The following is a 16,825-nucleotide window of genomic DNA, read 5'->3' as shown; positions in this document are numbered from 1 at the left end:
ATTTTTTACAATGTGCTAATGTAAAAATGCTAAAAATAGATTCTGCTAAAATCCTAAAGCTAACTAAATTGTAATCAAGACTATTTCTGACAAAAAGGATTTGTGAATTCAAAATATAGCTGAAAAAAGAAACATTGAACGCAGGTTTTCCAGCCAGCCATCAGTTCTCATCTGGTTCTCTTGCTAAAAATTTACTCAAAAGTGTTCGAAAACCAGTGAACTAAATTGGAGTGGCTTGCAGATAGCTTGAAAACTGCTTCCCTCCCTCCCCACACTTCCCCAAACTGTCAGTTCGTTGACCTGGTTTCTCAACCGTGACAAGGTGCGCCGGCCTCTCACAACAACAGGTACAAACAAAGAGAGTTGTTTACATTCGTCAATAGCAACAAGGCAACAACAAGCTGTCTCTATTGTGTCTGGCCTGGTTATGGGGCTGCTATCATCGCGGGTCTGTGACGGACTGTAGAAACATGTCACCCTTACATCGGTTACCTGTGTGTGTTACAGGTTCGCACCTGTGCAGTTACAAATGTATGCGCTATCAGTATCACTAGTATCAGGATCTGGGTCTGAGAGAACGGTTATTCTACACAAATTTGTGGGGCCAGTGTTTACATCATTAGATCTATTATGTCAGACCCTTACATCGGTTACCTGTGTGTGTTAAAGGCTCGCACCTGTGCAGTTACAAAATTAATGTAATAAATAATGCACTATCAGTATTTCTGGTATCAGGATCTGGGTCTGAGAGAACAATACAATTATGCACTATCACTAGAATCAGGGTCTAAGAAAACGATTATTCTACACAAATTTGGATGGCTGATTTTAGGCCAGTGTTTAGAGTCATTTAGATCTAAGGAAACATGTCAGACCCTACATCGGTTACTTGTGTGTTACAGGACGCACCTGTGCAGTTACAAATGTATGCACTATCAGTATCACTAGTATCAGGATGAGGGTATGAGAGAATGGTTATTCTACACAAATTTGGATGGTTGATTTTAGGCCAGTGTTTAGAGTCATTAGACCATTTCGGACCCTTACATCAATTACCCTGTGTTAACTTATACAGGCTTGCACCTGGGCAATCAGTTAGTATGAGGGTCAGGGTTTAACGAAACAGTACATATAACAGTTACTGTTATTCCACACAGACTGGCATGGCTGATTTTAGGCCAGTTTTTAGACCTATGGCAACTTGTCACACCCTTTATTAATTTAATAATCTATTATACATTGATTACCTGTGTTACAGGTTTGCACCTGAGAAGGGGCAGGGTCCAAGATATACCAGGGGGTCCTAATAATAACAAGCTGACATGAATCAAGACTATACAGTAAGGCATATTCCTAGCATGAGAAATCCCTAAATAAAACCATGAGGCACGACTACCAAATTTTTGCAAATGACAATGACACTGTCAAATTCTCACAAGAATCACACATAGCACATATTAACACGTGCCTTCGGAAATCAATAATTCCACAGTTTATTTTGGCATAATGTCAACTCTCAAAATCAATAAATCCACAGTTTATCTTGGTCAACTCTCATTAATTCCGCCCTGTATCCTTTAGACCAGGACATTCAAAATACTACCTCTTAATTTTTATCTAATGACGATCTTCTAAAAATGTACTGAATACCTGATTATAGGAAGTAGTATTGCTAAGGCTATATTTAGAAGGATATTTTTAGTGATTCTACTTAAAGGGTACCTGGCAGAATGCATTGTGACAGTTGGCATTACATTCACCATTTTTCTTATCATTCATGTGTCTGAGTCAGAACAAAGACCAACTGTCTATCACATTGACAGGCATAACTGTACAATAAAGGTTAGTATAATTACTGGTCATCATTCATTAACTCCCACCACATAAAAACTTTCCTGTTAGATATACCTGACCTTACACAGAGCTGACAATGGCACACGTGACAGGGCTCAAAATTCATTTTTGGGAATAGGTGCACTGGTGCACCCATTACCTAGAAAATTGGGTGCACACCGCATAAGATAAAATAAGCAGAATGTCGGCAAAAATTAATTTTGTTTCATTTCTAAAGAAAAGTACTATAATATATAATAATAATGATTTAATTATTTTTCTGACACTAAGGTGTTAAGAATATGCTGTATACTACTAGTAACTACGTGTATACAGACATGTAACATCTTTGACTGTATACGAAAATATTTGGGTGCATAGCTCCAAATTTGGGTGCACTAAGGTGCCCAATTGCATGTACATGCACCCAGTATTTTGAGCCCTGACCTTAGGCTACCACCACAGATGAACTTTAGTGTTAAATTTGGCTGACCTTACACATAGCAGACAATGGTACCTGTCATTAGTCAGTAAACAGTAGACCAGGTAACGCTTGCTGAGTCTATATAACAGGTGTACACAGGTAAAGGTGAAAGGTGGCGTGTTGTGTGCCGTTACGGACTGTTCTTCTTTGTTAGATGCCATTCCTTAATGCAACAAACTTGTAAGCACTGACGTGGAACGTACTTATGGGAACACTGGGGGAAACAGGCGCCAGCAAACCAGCCATTTACTCAACTCAGAGACCTGCGTGCCTACTGCTTTTGTAACTCGTTCAAACCCCCCAAAAAAATAATTATTGAATGCATTCAAACAATAATATATACAATTGCTATACATTGTATTGTGTGTGTGTGTGTGTGTGTGTGTGTGTGTGTGTTTGTGACTGTGCATTTGTGTGAGTTTATATTATATAGCCTAGGGTGTTCTGCACGTACAATGTATGTGCACAAAATGTGTAAAGTGTAACTGTCATATACTTCATGACATGATAATAATATGATTAATTTTGCATTTCACATTTAATGACATTAAAGATGACATGCGTGCCACGTCAATAGACTATCAAGTTGTGTTCATCAAGAAACTTTAACAAACAATGACCCTTGGCAACCCTCTATCAGGACAAACACTGACTATCTGTCCACAGGAGCCAGGTGAAAATGGCATTTCCTAACAGATATGTCAGAGGGCAAACTAATGATTACATTCTCTTATCTCAACATGTGATAATGGCAGAGTCACAATTGATGTCTGTCATGAGATGTTTAAAGAAGTTGCAGTAAATGTTACACACAGTATTGTTTTGACATAACGTGTGTGTGTGTGTCTCTCTGTGTCTGTGATTAGGTGAGCGTGTGTGCGTGTGTCTGTGTGAGCATGCGTGTGTGTGTGTGCATGTGTGTGTGTGTTTGTGTGTGTGTGCGTGCATGTGTCTGTGTGTGTATGTGTGTGCGCGCATATGTGTGTGTGTGTGTGTGCGCGTGTGAGCGTGTGTGTGTGTGTACATGTGTGCCATCTCTAATCATTTTGTTTTCCTCTTCCCAGGTCTGCTTAGTTTATATAGGACTATACAGGAACGTGTTATACTGGGGACATATAATACCTTGTAGATCTCTGTTACGCACACACTCGGTCATATATGTTCACCTGGTGGAATGAGTAGACGTTACTAGGACATGTACAGTGAGTGAGTGAGGACCCATAAATACCTTTGCCCTACATGTGTTGACAGACCTCCTTGTTAATTGCCATGTTAAGCGGCAGTCTCACAAAGCCATGATTTACACAACATTTCACTTTACTGGAGAGTCAACAGTAAAACGTGAGGACTTACGTCAAGCTCTCAGCTGATCTGCATAATTAAGCTGACAGTAACCAGTCTGGATTTACGATTTCCTCTCGTATCAAACATAATACAGGCAATTATAACCACCATTAAAACTCACACTACGGTTATGCCACAGTCTCTTTATACATGCAGCTCAATCTTACATTGAATCTAAAAATGTTAGACATTTTCAAAAATATTTTTCATTGACAAATGACTTTTACTTTAAGACCACACTTCTTTCTATTCTTGTTTCTCCACCATTTTAAGTTAAACCTTGAGCAAAGGGAGAAGATGGTACCAGCGGGCTGGGCAGAAAACTTGAATGTCTTAGACTTTATTCAATGACAGTTTATCTACCAAAATGCACTTCAGAATCTTATTTCCAATTTAGGATTATTATTTATTTCTTCACATCCAGGGACCAAAAAATCACAATTGAGTGGCCTAAGAATACTTATAGTTCAGGCAACTTGACCGCTGTATCTTCCATGTCACTGCGGCCACAGTTACATGTACCTAATCCTATCATAATTCAACATTATGTACAACAGTACTTTGAGTTCAGCAGATTGTTTTGACAGGCCACACTTGTTTCTACCCTGCTTGTTTCTCAACGATTCTAAAGAAAACCTCACAAAGGGAGAAGATGGAAGTAGAGTTAGGGCTGGAAGAAAAACTTGTCTAGACTTAAGTACTGTATTGAACGATAGCGTGTCTACCAAAATACGGTCTGTTTTCTCAGATTTCACTTTTTATGTGGATTTTCCATTTTAATAGGAATATCTAATAGCTTAAGTATTTAAATTCATGGACCAAAAAAATCACAAAGTAGTGGCCTTACAATTCAGACAACTTGACCGCCATAGCTTCCATGTCACTGCGGCCACAGTCTACATATACCTACTAACACTATCATAATTCAACATTATGTACAACATTAGGACTTTGACCTTCGGCAGATTGTTCCCACGACCTCCAGTCTGACCAAACTAATCATCACAACATCGCACAGTGCACAAATCTCCCCTGATCCCTCCATTGTGGCTCCACATAAATTATTCACACCTGTCTTTATCTCGGTCGGGGTAAACGGTGGGGAAATATATCAAATATTCATTCCTTTTCAGGCGGTTTCGGAGACTTATCACGAAATACAGGTGGTGGTTACAAAACGTTTGTGACATTGGTGTAAAATATCTAACTCATCAGTCTAAGTGTTTCAAACTGTCATTATTATGTACCTTGGGCACTAAATTATACCTCCAAAATACCTGATGAGAATGTATAGATATGGTGGTATATTATTTATACTATGTGTATTTCTAGACTGAAGTTAAACATATATTCTATAATTCATATGTAGGTCACCAAATGTCATCATGACAGCCCTACATTAATTATTGCAAAATTCAAACAAGTCAACAATATTTCTACATACTATAGGTATACTCATGACTCTGTCATGAGTATGTACTAGCTAGTAATAATGTAATCATATAGCAACAACAATGTAAATTGTCCAAATTAGGAAAAGCAAGCCATCGTCACAATAACCAGAAGAGTGCAGACTACCTGAACAGAATAACAAGTCCCCTGGGAATTTTGTTTCTCCATTCATGGCATAAATAAACAGGTCACTTCAGTCTGCATGTCTCAATACAACGTCAAAATTACCTTTAGTAGTTATAATCTAAATGGACAGGGTCTTAGAGTTACGATGTGAACAGTTTTCGCCTCTATTCAGAAATTATCATGTCTGGGTGTCTTCAGTCGAACATAGCAAATTTCACCTACTGTTAAAAATTGTGCTGAATATTCCCAAAACTTTCGATTTTTATGTAAGTTATGTCTAATTAATAGTAATACATTGTACAGCTGGTGTATTATGCCAAAGGGCAATATATGTAATATACTGGCAATACATATACAGATACTGCTGGTGACAATTTGCCAAAACTGATTTTCTTTATTTTACAAATACAGACCAAAGATCAAGAATTTGACCTGAACATGTCTGAATTCTTCAGTAAATGAAAGTTTACTGCATGTTATTTGCTAGTGACAATAATTCTTCTTTATGAGCCAATGATTGCCCTTGTTAATCAGGCTCATTAGCACCTAATTAAATCATCATAATTACTAAAATTAGCCTGCTCCACCCACATATAAATGATCAGATCAGATGAGATATGTTCAAGTTTTCCCAGATTCTTAGATAAGCCAGTATGCAGAACTTGTGTGTTCGTATACAAGACCACTACAACAAAGTACAAGGGAAATTTTTGCTGAAAATGTCTTCAAACAACAATCTGATATGTTGCGCTCGCTGAAATCTTGAGAAACATACAAAATCTGACAATCATTCTATTTGCAAATCGCAGGTATTTTGAGCCCTGATTATTGCCTTTGGAACTGCTATAGCTTTTAAAGTAGCAGACTGGTAATTATATCTTCCAGAACTCCCCATTTATTCACTTCAAATGGCAGGTTGATATATTGAGTCTCACTGACAACTACAGCAAATTTGCTTGAGTTGAGCCTTCAGAGTATAACAGGTAATGTTGAAACGTAAGGGCTTACAACAAGTGTTTCAAGATTCAAAATGTCTTTTTTAACTTTGGCAGTCACTGAATTGCAGTCAATTTAAAGTTTTTCACCCTGACATATTATATTGTACATAATTTTGATTCGTTTAGTTGACAAAACTTGAAATAATTACAAGAAATGTAGTACTGTTAAGTTACAACTAAAAACTCAGGTTACAGTTAAAAACTGACAGGTTTGTTTGACAGCGATTGATTCGCACACCCGAAGTTTGAACCCAGTCCAACAGTGCAGGTATGTGTTGACTGAAGCGATTACTGTGACAAACATGACCGAAGAGTTCCCCGAAACCTGAGACTCCGATTCATTAGAAGCAGTTAGCAGGGCTCAAAATTCAGGTAACAGGTGCACTGGTGCACCCAACCTAAAAAATTAGGTGCGCAAAAAATATTTTAGGTGCACCATATAAGATAAAATAAGTACAATCATGTCAGCAAAAACTATGATGTTTTATTTCAAGAGAAGTACAGTAACTATAACAATGATTGTATTATTTTTTTCTGACACTTAGGTTAAAACCATGCTGTGTAACTATTATACATAAAACATCTTAACATATGTAAAACCTATGAAAATATTTGAGAGCACCAATGGACCCACAGAAAAAAATTGGGTGCACAGCTCCAAATTTGGGTGCACTAAGGTGCACGTCATGCACCCAGTACATGTATTTCCAGCCCTGAGAAGTGTTCGGGCTGCCAAAGTTGTTACAAGGTAACCCTATACACCACTTCGTGACACAGGTGAATGCACTTTCCTGCGGTACATTGTTGGGGGGCGTACAGGTACACGCACTTAACGGGGTTACGCGGAAATAACAAGGTGCGGCACAACCTGGCGTCATGAAGAGGCCGGTAGTTACAACAGTTGTTTCCTGTGTGTTCAAATGTACATGACGTCCATGTCAACATTTCACAACTAAAACTCGGTGTTCTCAACAGGCCTTTTGAGCATAAGGGCCCCCTATGCTGTGATTTGGACTCCTATATGCTGTCTTTCAACCAGCATAGGAGTGTTTTTTTGAGGGAGAGCCTTCATAAATCTTGCAAAAACCTTTTTTAAAATATAACTTCAGAATGAAGCTATAGCAAAGGAAAAACCTTAACTTTACAAAATCAGTCCCTCAACAAGCCAGAAATAGGGGGTTGAGTTTCAAAATTTTCTTGGACTTTGGGACTCAATGCGCAATTTGCGCCGCAAAAGTTGCTCTTCTATTCCTGACCCCTATGCTGTGATTGTGAAAAAATTCTGGTGGGAACCCTGAAACTGCAGCAAATTTGTACACTTTTTACGTGCGGAGGAACATTCCCAAAGTTGGATGTGAATGCTTTCATGCATGATTTCAACAGAAAATAAACAGCCAGTGTCCTTTTTACAACACCACCATGCAGTTGGAAACACAGCAGAAACCCCCTCTGTATGTTTGGACACTGACGGCCCCCCTATAGTACCTAAGGTCCAGTAATACCAAAAATTGATAGTACCTCCAGTACTTTATACTTAGTGCCCAGCCTGACAGTATAACATTGTCAAGCTGTACTGTCCCAGTACTGACCAGCAGTACAGTTGGACACACAGTCCACCCCCCTATATAGTTGGACACACAAGACAACCCTAGCTTGTATGGTAGGACACCCCCTATAGTACCTAAAGTCCAGTAAAACCGTAGTACTTACTAGTGTCCAGCCGGACAGTCGGTACATGACCCGTTGTCCCAGTACTGACCAGCAGTACAGTTGGACACACAGTCCACACCACAGTCACAGGTTGTCGCTGTATTAAAAAAAAATAACATCAGAAAACTATTATAATTCTTCATTTCGGATTGAATATTATTTTCAAGACACAATATACCGATATTGAACAAGTTAAGGTTATCATCAACATGGATAAAACATGCTATTATAAGATATAAAACATTAATTCTCTCTTTATTTGATATGATAAGGTATAAAACAGTTGTTTTCTATGCATGGCAATAGTTTATTTTGTGTTACGCACTCTTTAGATAATTATAATGTTTATGAGAATCCCAGCAATGCCCCAAGACTGACGACAGATTATTTTGACACCTGTCAATCATGTTCAGGCCTTCAGAGGCTCCACACAAAAAACAACACACATGTCAGCAATGTGGACTGTTTCAAAATGTTATACAGAAGTCAAATGTGCCAAAAATGGCAGAAAAGGGACTGAATTTTTTATCTGTAAGAAGAATGAAGAGTGTCTTCAAATTTCAGTTACGATCCTCACTATTGAAAACCAACGAGCATGACAGTAGCCTCCATAGCATGCCAAGTTTTTTGGGGGGTCTTCAGGGTCTCTGGGAGCTTTTATGTGCTATTTTCTGATTGCATATAGACAACATAGCCGGCCTGGTTGAATTACCCCCGTTTTTAGAACTCTGCCATGGACTAATCAGAAAACAGCCGAAGACCACCAAACCCCCAATTCTATAAGCCTGCTACGGAGGCTACATGACAGTTCAAACGTAACGTTACACAACAAGACAGCAACCCTTCGCGTAACGGGGGCATTTTGTGCAAAAACAGGAGCCCTTCTTGGAAGATATATTCTCACAGGCTGACGACAACAATATCCGTGAAAATCTGTGAGAAACTGGGAGCCAAACTAAGCTTGAGAAGGGAGCCAAAAACCCAGGAGGACAAGGAAGTTAGGAAAGTTGGGCCGTGTACTGACCGCCATGACAGTTCCGGCACAGTTCCTTGTCACCCAGTACCAACAACGTCCCCGTTCAACCTTAGTAGCATTATAATTTCTTCAGTCTGTGCAAAGACAGTGCAAAAATTCAAACATAAGTAGACTTACCCTCTACTCTGATATCCTGGTATGTCCAGCAGACAAATATGAGAACGAGAAACTGCAATACTCGGTTGAGTCTGAACGTGCAAAGTTGGCGGGTAGAAAACTTCATATTTTCTTCTCGGTCGAAAAAAAACGTCCCTCTAAAACGCTGTAAAATGGGCGCTGTTTGGTGGGTTTTCACCTCAAAAATCTCACGGTATCATCTTAGAAACATCCTACACTGCATTCCGACTTCCATGTGTCGCAGGAAGTCCAGTAAAACTTGTAAAAGGAGCGAAGAAAGTGTTGAAGTTTCTGATCGTTTCCTACCCACACGTTCTACACTCGTCCCATTTCCGGATTGGGCTCATTTGCATATCAATGGCGCCGCCAATAAAATGGCGGAAACGTCACCGTCGCCATGGAGACGGTTTACACTCATTATCATACCACCTGTTAACGTGCCTACATGGCTGCCCAGGTATGTTATCGCGATAACGGACCAGGAGATTACACAAAACAGCCAAACGAATCGAGTATTTTGTATGCACGCGGGCACAACATCCATGACACGTGAAAAGCATGGGGAAATTCAGACAGTTTTAATGTTGTAACATATTAAATGTTGATCAGAAATATTTAGCAAAACTCATAAACTCTTTTACTTGTTTTGAAATGCATATAGAAAAGGCGATCGTGTATATATCATATCCCCTTGTAGCTACATGTTTACCTAAGTGTACTCAGTACGATAATAGTAATAGATATCTCCTATCTTGTGATCGCACATTGGAAAAAAAAACTGGATGCAATTGCAAAGGAATTACATTCACTCGTTCATGAAACTCTAAAGTGTGTTTCTTCTGTACATTTTGTTATCTTCCTACTCTTCTTCATTCCTTTTCTTCTTCAAAACATGATCAAAACATCTGTCCAAAACATTGCAGCGTCCCAAAGTGATTGCAGCAGGCGACCTCTAGCAGAAAAGGCCGAAACTGCAGGGTCCATCTGGCTATGACAAGTAGTACAACCTGTTGATGTTTAATTACGAAGTCATGGCGGCCAAAAAGCCAACCTTCAAGCTCGTCCTTCTCGGAGAGGTGGGCGTGGGGAAGACATCGCTGTTCTTGAGACTTAAAGACGGAACTTTTCTTGAAGATTCTCATGCGAGTATCGGCGTCGACTGCTGTGAAACTGCCGTCAGCGTAGAAGGCGAGGAAGTTCGGGTAAGAAAGACACCTTGGCGTATTGTACAGTGTATAATGTTGGTGTTAGTGTATAGTGCTAGTGCATTGTATTCCCTTCATTGGTTAGTTACACGTCTAACACAACACAGTGTTCTGATATATCATATATCGTACCAGTCACAAAACTGTGTCCAGGCCACTTGCAGAAGCCATAAAACGTGCTCAGTTCGGAGTTTGATCGTGAAGGCGTGACATCCACTCACTGTTGACATGCCAAAATCGATGGATAACATCCGTGACTTTATATCATTATGTTTGGTTATGGTTGAACATTAACAGGAGATAACACACACCAGGGAATATAGGGTCAAAAACCTGCCCTGGGCGCTAGTTGTAGCCTACAACTGATTTTTTCTGAACATTGTGACCATAAAATAGCCTGAGTGTCAGCCTTGTTAGATCTTGTTAGCTTTCGTCCGCTCCCCAAGATCCGCTCCCCGCCAAGGGCGAAAGCTGACAAGGCTGACACTCAGGCTACCTCAAAACGCTACTGCTCGTAACTCTATGCAGCTGGGTACAGTTTGCCATTTCGTTGGCCAAATGTCTACATTATTATTTTGAAAGTATAGTGTGATATAATACAACAATGCTATAGTGTAATTACCCCGCAGACATTGCAAAGGGCGGGACCGAAACTGTTTCTGGGAACACCCCCGTCAGTCTGACCTTTAACCGAGCCGGATTTTGAATGTGATTGAAGTCCGAAGGGCCTGTGTGTAGTCTTTGTAGTCTTTTTATTTATTTTAATTTTTTGTATACCAACATTTATTACAAGACACGCACTCAAGTTTTTTTCCAACTTATTTTTATGCCGCCACCAACGTAGCCAAACGCATAAACGGACCTCCTCATTTTCACCTGAGTGAAGTGAGGAACTTCGTCTAAATTGCCTATCCCAAGGGCACAAGATCGGTAGCATGACAGGATTCGAACCCGGGACCTCTTGGTTCAGAGTCGAACGATATCGATCTGTCGTTACACCGCACGACCCTATTATAACGTCCCTTCCTCCTTAGCCAGGGGTGCATGCATGCCAGAGTATACAGTGCAATCTTACTAGTAAACAGTGCAATTTTACGGAATACAGTACGGAATACAGTACAATTTTACTAGTAAAATTGCACTGTATGCTGTATTGCACTGTATTCCGTAAAATTGCACTGTATACTAGTAAGATTGCGCAAAATTGCACTGCATACTCTGGCACCCGTAGCTGTGTGTGTGGGACACGGCCGGCGTGGAGCGGTTCCGGACGCTGACACAGGGCTACTACCGACACGCCGACGCCGTCCTGCTGGTGTACAGCCTGCCCGACTCAGCCACGCTCAGGATGCTGACGTCATGGGTGCGAGAGGTTAACGACCGCACGGTCATGTCCAACACTCCAGGTCTGGTGCACCGATCACTTTACTAGTATTATAATTGTAAAAACAGTCTTAATCTTGAAGGCAGCACCTCTTGACTTTAATCTAGGTTCATTTTTTCTTTGTTGACTGTTTATTTGTACTAGAATGAAGTTTTTGTCAATTGTTGTTGCATTATTTCATTTTGTAATAATGGTCCAGTCACTTGACTCCCTCCGGACTATCTACCTCAACGCTAGGAGCGTCAAAGCTGTAAATAAACACAGAAACAAACTAGTGCAGCTTGAAAGTCTTATCCACCTCAACTCTCCCGACATCTTGGCCATTACGGAGACATGGCTGACTTCCGACATCCATGACCAAGAGGTCATTCCACCTAACTACGTCACATACCGCAAGGATCGTCAGCATGTTCATGACAACAAGGTCGGTGGTGGCGTACTCTTAGCCATCAAATCAACTTTGTGCAGTCTTCGTAGACCAGACTTGGAACCTCGTGATGAAATCCTGGTGTGTGAGATACATCCTCCGAGTCTGGGGAAGCTCGCTCTAGTCCTCTGTTATCGACCTCCGTCAGCTGATCTGGAGCCTTTTACGGACAACATGGCCACTGTGTTGACAAACATACAGAAAGAATACCGGAACTGTTGCATTGTGGGTGATTTTAACCTTCCTCGCGTGGACTGGTCTACCTGCACCGCAACAGGCGGAGGCAAAGAGTCGAAGTTCTGCGAAGTAATAAACAACCACTTCCTTCACCAACACAACTTGACTCCATCTAACTCCAGCGGTAATCTACTTGACTTGGTCTTCTCAAATTTTCCAGAGAGCCTGTCTGCCATCAGCGAGGTTCCAACTGTCTTCGACACCGACCATGCCATTTTGGAATCATGATCAAGTGCAAAATCCCAACCGAAGCGTGGCATCTCCCGTAAAGTGTTCAACTTCAAGGCCGCTGACTGGGAAGGCCTACGGTCAGATCAGAGTTTAAGCGATCTGGAGGAGGAAAATGGGGAAAAACACAGTGATATCGATTCAGCCTGGCAAACATGGCGTAGCACCGTGCAGGCAGCGATGGTTAAATACATACCTTCTAGACAACTGAAAAACTCATCAACACCGCCCTGGGTTGACAGTGAAGTGCGGCACGTTCGACATAAAAAGTACACGGCCTGGAAGAAAGCGAAGAGAACTGACAAACCTGTTCACTGGGCTAAGTTCAGGAAGCTTCGAAACAAGCTCAAAAATATCCTGTCTTCCAAGTATAGAAACTTCTTGGATGGTCTGTCATCCTCATTACAAGAGTCACCCAAGCGATTCTGGTCCTTTGTCCGTGCAAAGGCGAAGGCCAAATCCTTGCCCTCGGTGGTGAAAAATGATGGCTCCATCGCCCAATCTGCCAAGGAGAAAGCGAATATATTCAACCAGTATTTCTATTCAACTTTCTCCCCGGTGGACCGGAATACCAGTAAACCTGATATTGATATTGTATCAGTTGATGCCTTATCTAACTTACAGTTTTCTGTCGATGTTGTTCAAGATGTGCTGGCCAGTCTTGATATAACTAAAGCGGTCGGACCTGACAATATCTCCCCGCTCATTCTTAGGAAATGTGCCGACATACTTGCACCGTCTCTTACCCAATTGTTCAACAAATCAACCACCTTTGGTAAGGTACCTTCAGAATGGAAGGATGCCAACGTTATTCCTGTTCACAAGAAGGGGAATAAAGAGTTGGCATCTAATTACAGACCGATTTCTTTGTTATCCATAGTGAGTAAAGTTATGGAACGGTGTGTGTATGACGCCATATTTCCCACTTTACGTGATGTTATCCATCCTCTCCAACATGGGTTTGTCAAAGGTCGATCTACCACCACCCAGTTGCTTGAGGTATATCACCAAATTGGTTGTGTACTGGATAAGGGGGGTCAAGTGGATATGCTTTTTCTCGATTTTTCAAAGGCATTTGATTCAGTGCCCCATACCCTCCTGATACATAAGCTGCAGATGTTTGGATTTGGTGGGGATTTGTTAAAATGGTTTGAATCATACTTGTCCAACCGACGGCAAAGGGTTGTGGTAGAGGGTAGCAACTCTGAGTGGCGACCAGTAACCTCTGGTGTTCCTCAGGGGTCTATTTTGGGGCCACTTCTGTTCCTATTGTATATTAATGATCTACCCATCACTGCAGCAAACTCCACTGTAGCACTGTTTGCAGATGATTCTAAATGCTACAGAGAGATTTGTAACGCTGTAGATTGTCAAAAATTGCAGAATGACATTTTCTCTATGTACGAGTGGAGCCTTCGGTGGGGGATGTCTTTCCATCCATCGAAGTGCAAGGTTCTCCGTCTGACACGTTCCAAGAGCCCAATAATTTTTACCTATCATATGTCAGACATCGTTCTATCTACAGTCAAAGATATGAATGACTTAGGGGTTTTGGCCCAAACTGATCTGCTTTGGAACAGTCACATTGTGAAAACAGTTGCTAGAGCCAATTCAATGGTTGGATTCATCAGACGCACTGTTGGTTATGAGTCCAGCCTTGTGGTGCGCAAATCCTTGTATGTATCATTGGCTAGATCTTTACTTGAATATTGTTGTCAAATATGGTCACCTCTGTCTCGCAATCTGATGTCCTTGTTGGAGGGCGTGCAGAGGCGGGCAACCAAGTTCATTATAGGTGCAAATGCCAATGCTTGTGAACTTGACTACAAGGCTAGACTAGCTCACCTCAACCTGTTACCTCTTTCATATAGGAGAGAGATCGCTGACATCATGTTGTATGTTAAGTCCACGGCTAATGTGTACGATTTAGACATGCATAATTATGTTTCATTTTCATCACGTCCAACAAGAGGTAGTAGGTCTCATATGCTAATGCCAGTTCGCTGCAAAACATCAACATTCGCTACTTCCTACATCCCTCGCTTGGTGGCTGAGTGGAACAGACTGGAAGTCAGAGTCCGGGACATGGGGGCTGTCGCTTCGGGGCAGTCCGAGCTTTTAACATTCAAACGGGGTCTTGTCAAATCGCTGACCAAGAGATTTAATGATCATTTTGTTACTGACAATCTCTGCACGTGGACGTCTGCTTGTCGGTGTGCCACATGTCTGGCAATAAGGCCACGGTAGACATGGGGCACTTCCACGGCCGGATGTACATGTGCAGAGATCTAGCTATTATGAAATTGTGCAATTATACATGTATATATTGTTATTATTGTCTACTTACGATGTTGTGTAATATGTTTAATTAGTTTTAACTATGATTGATTGTAATGTCATTTATGTCTTTGGGGAGGGAGCCTGTAAAGGTGGTCTCCACCTGTTTCTCCCTTCCCTTCCACTTGTGGTAAAGCTTGAATAAATAAATAAATAAATAAATAAAATGTGTTGCAATAGTTTGATAATCTGTAACAGTTTTCTCATGCACCTATTCCACAGCACTAGTACGTGTCAAGACCCACCAAAAATTTATTAGACAAGCAAATGTTGTTTATTTCAAAATCTTTCCAGTTGTTTGAGTAACTATTATCTTGTGTATTGATAATCTTTTATTTCGTAGTTCTGAAGATCATAGTAGGCAACAAGAGCGACCTGGAACACCGGACATCGGAACAGGCGGCCGCTGAACTGGCGGCGGCGTTCGGCTGTGAGCTGGTCTTACAGGTGTCCGCTAGAACAGGTGAGAACACCTGGGGGTCCTACAGGTGTCCGCTAGAACAGGTGAGAACACCTGGGGGTCCTACAGGTGTCCGCTAGAACAGGTGAGAACACCTGGGGGCACTACAGGTGTCCACTAGAACAGGTGAGAACACCTGGGGGTCTTACAGGTGTCCGCTAGAACAGGTGATTACAAACAGCAAAATCAAGTACACATGTATTGCACACATTTCTTAAGATATATAGACGCTAGAAATTCCACTTCTGATTGTAAAGGCACATTTTCATCCCACACTGTTTAGACTCTCTTGTCAGGTACCTTAGTCTGCTTAGTCTTAGTCTTACCTTAGTCTTGGTGTGTTTGTTACATAGCAGTAGTTTTTTTTAAAATATTCCAACATGTAATCACAAGACGTGGTGACCGCACACTCAAGTTTTTTCAACTTATATTAATGCCGCCACAAACACGGGAAAATACAATACTCATTTTCACCTGAGTCTAGTGGGGAAAGTCGTGTAAAGTGCCTTTCCCAAGGGCAGAATATCGGTGGCATGTCAGGACTCGAACCCGGGACCTCTTGATTCCGAGTCGTGCACGCTGCCGTTGCGCCACACTAGGTGTAGCAGTAGTTGTACCCTGTACAATTGCGGTGTAATAAGCTTTATTACCATGTAAGTGAAGGGTGTTTGTACTACAGGTGAGGGGATGAAAGAGGCGCTTCAAGTGATCGCGGGAAAACTTCTGGCCAGGAGCCGGGAGCGGAAACGGTCTCACCTGACTTCACCGGCTTCTGATGACGTCAGTCCGCTGACGTTAGGCCGACGGGACACGACAGAGACACGACAGACGTCAAGATGCTGCTGGCGACAGAGAAATGACAGAGAGACGACAGAGAGACGACAGAGAGACGACAGACGTCACGGGACACGGGACATAGACGGGACACGACAGAGAGACGGCATACGTCACGATGCTGCAGACGACAGGGACACGACAGAGACACGACAGAGACACGACAGAGAGACGACAGAGTGATGACAGAGAGACGACATACGTCACGATGCTGCAGTCATGACAGTTGTGTTCTGTCTTTTCTTGGAACTTCTTGCCAGGAATAATTAAGACTTTGACAACAAGTTTATTTTGTAAACATGACATTATGTTTGTTTAGTTGGAGATACATGTATATCATCTCTAAGTTACTTTTGTATCGACTTATGTTTGGTATAAACTTTTGTTATTTCTTGTTATAGATGGTTTCATTCGATTATCATGAAAGTCCATCTATGTTGGTAGTAATCATAGCAAAACGTTGAACTAAATTATTTCTATACACAATTGTACAGGGATCAAATTTTCAGCGATCACTGTTGCCTTCATCAGGATAATCAATGACAAATCACTTCACAACGTGATCTCGCGAGAGTTACGGTTACAAACACGTGACCTTATTCACTCGAGACTT

The 16,825-nt window shown here is 41.4% G+C and overlaps 3 protein-coding genes across 3 annotated transcripts in view; 2 read left to right on the top strand and 1 right to left on the bottom strand.

Annotated features, from left to right (window-relative positions):
* The window catches only part of LOC109479343, a 118,550-nt gene extending 114,019 nt beyond the window's left edge, over positions 1–4,531 (bottom strand). Inside the window, exon 1 of the mRNA XM_019781294.1 lies at positions 4,509–4,531. Coding sequence (XP_019636853.1) covers positions 4,509–4,531 — 23 coding nt within the window. The remainder of the gene's footprint in view (positions 1–4,508) is intronic.
* A 5,600-nt stretch (positions 4,532–10,131) lies between these two features.
* On the top strand, positions 10,132–11,695 carry LOC109479342 (ras-related protein Rab-18-like; the record flags this gene model as incomplete). The annotated part of the gene is made up of 2 exons (XM_019781292.1): positions 10,132–10,302; positions 11,537–11,695. Coding segments are annotated over exons 1-2 (330 nt in total), but the record flags the coding sequence as incomplete, so codon positions are not given.
* LOC109479392 lies at positions 11,687–16,775 on the top strand. The gene is made up of 3 exons (XM_019781352.1): positions 11,687–11,711; positions 15,262–15,381; positions 16,058–16,775. Exons 1-3 carry the CDS (start codon positions 11,696–11,698, stop codon positions 16,393–16,395), a joined length of 474 nt encoding a protein of 157 aa, XP_019636911.1. The 5' UTR covers positions 11,687–11,695; the 3' UTR covers positions 16,396–16,775.
* The last annotated feature ends 50 nt before the right edge of the window (positions 16,776–16,825 follow it).

This window comes from Branchiostoma belcheri, unplaced genomic scaffold (assembly GCF_001625305.1).
Source record: "Branchiostoma belcheri isolate BF01 breed outbred unplaced genomic scaffold, Haploidv18h27 scaffold48, whole genome shotgun sequence".
NCBI classification, from domain to species: Eukaryota; Metazoa; Chordata; class Leptocardii; order Amphioxiformes; family Branchiostomatidae; genus Branchiostoma; species Branchiostoma belcheri.
Note: the sequence above shows the minus strand (reverse complement) of the source record. Positions and strands in the feature narration are given on the sequence as shown.

Bases quoted from the DNA above. Each gene is read 5' to 3' on its own strand.
- LOC109479392 (XM_019781352.1), top strand. The intron at 15,382-16,057 runs GTGAGAACACCT...TTTGTACTACAG, and splicing joins ACAGGTGTCCGCTAGAACAG to GTGAGGGGATGAAAGAGGCG.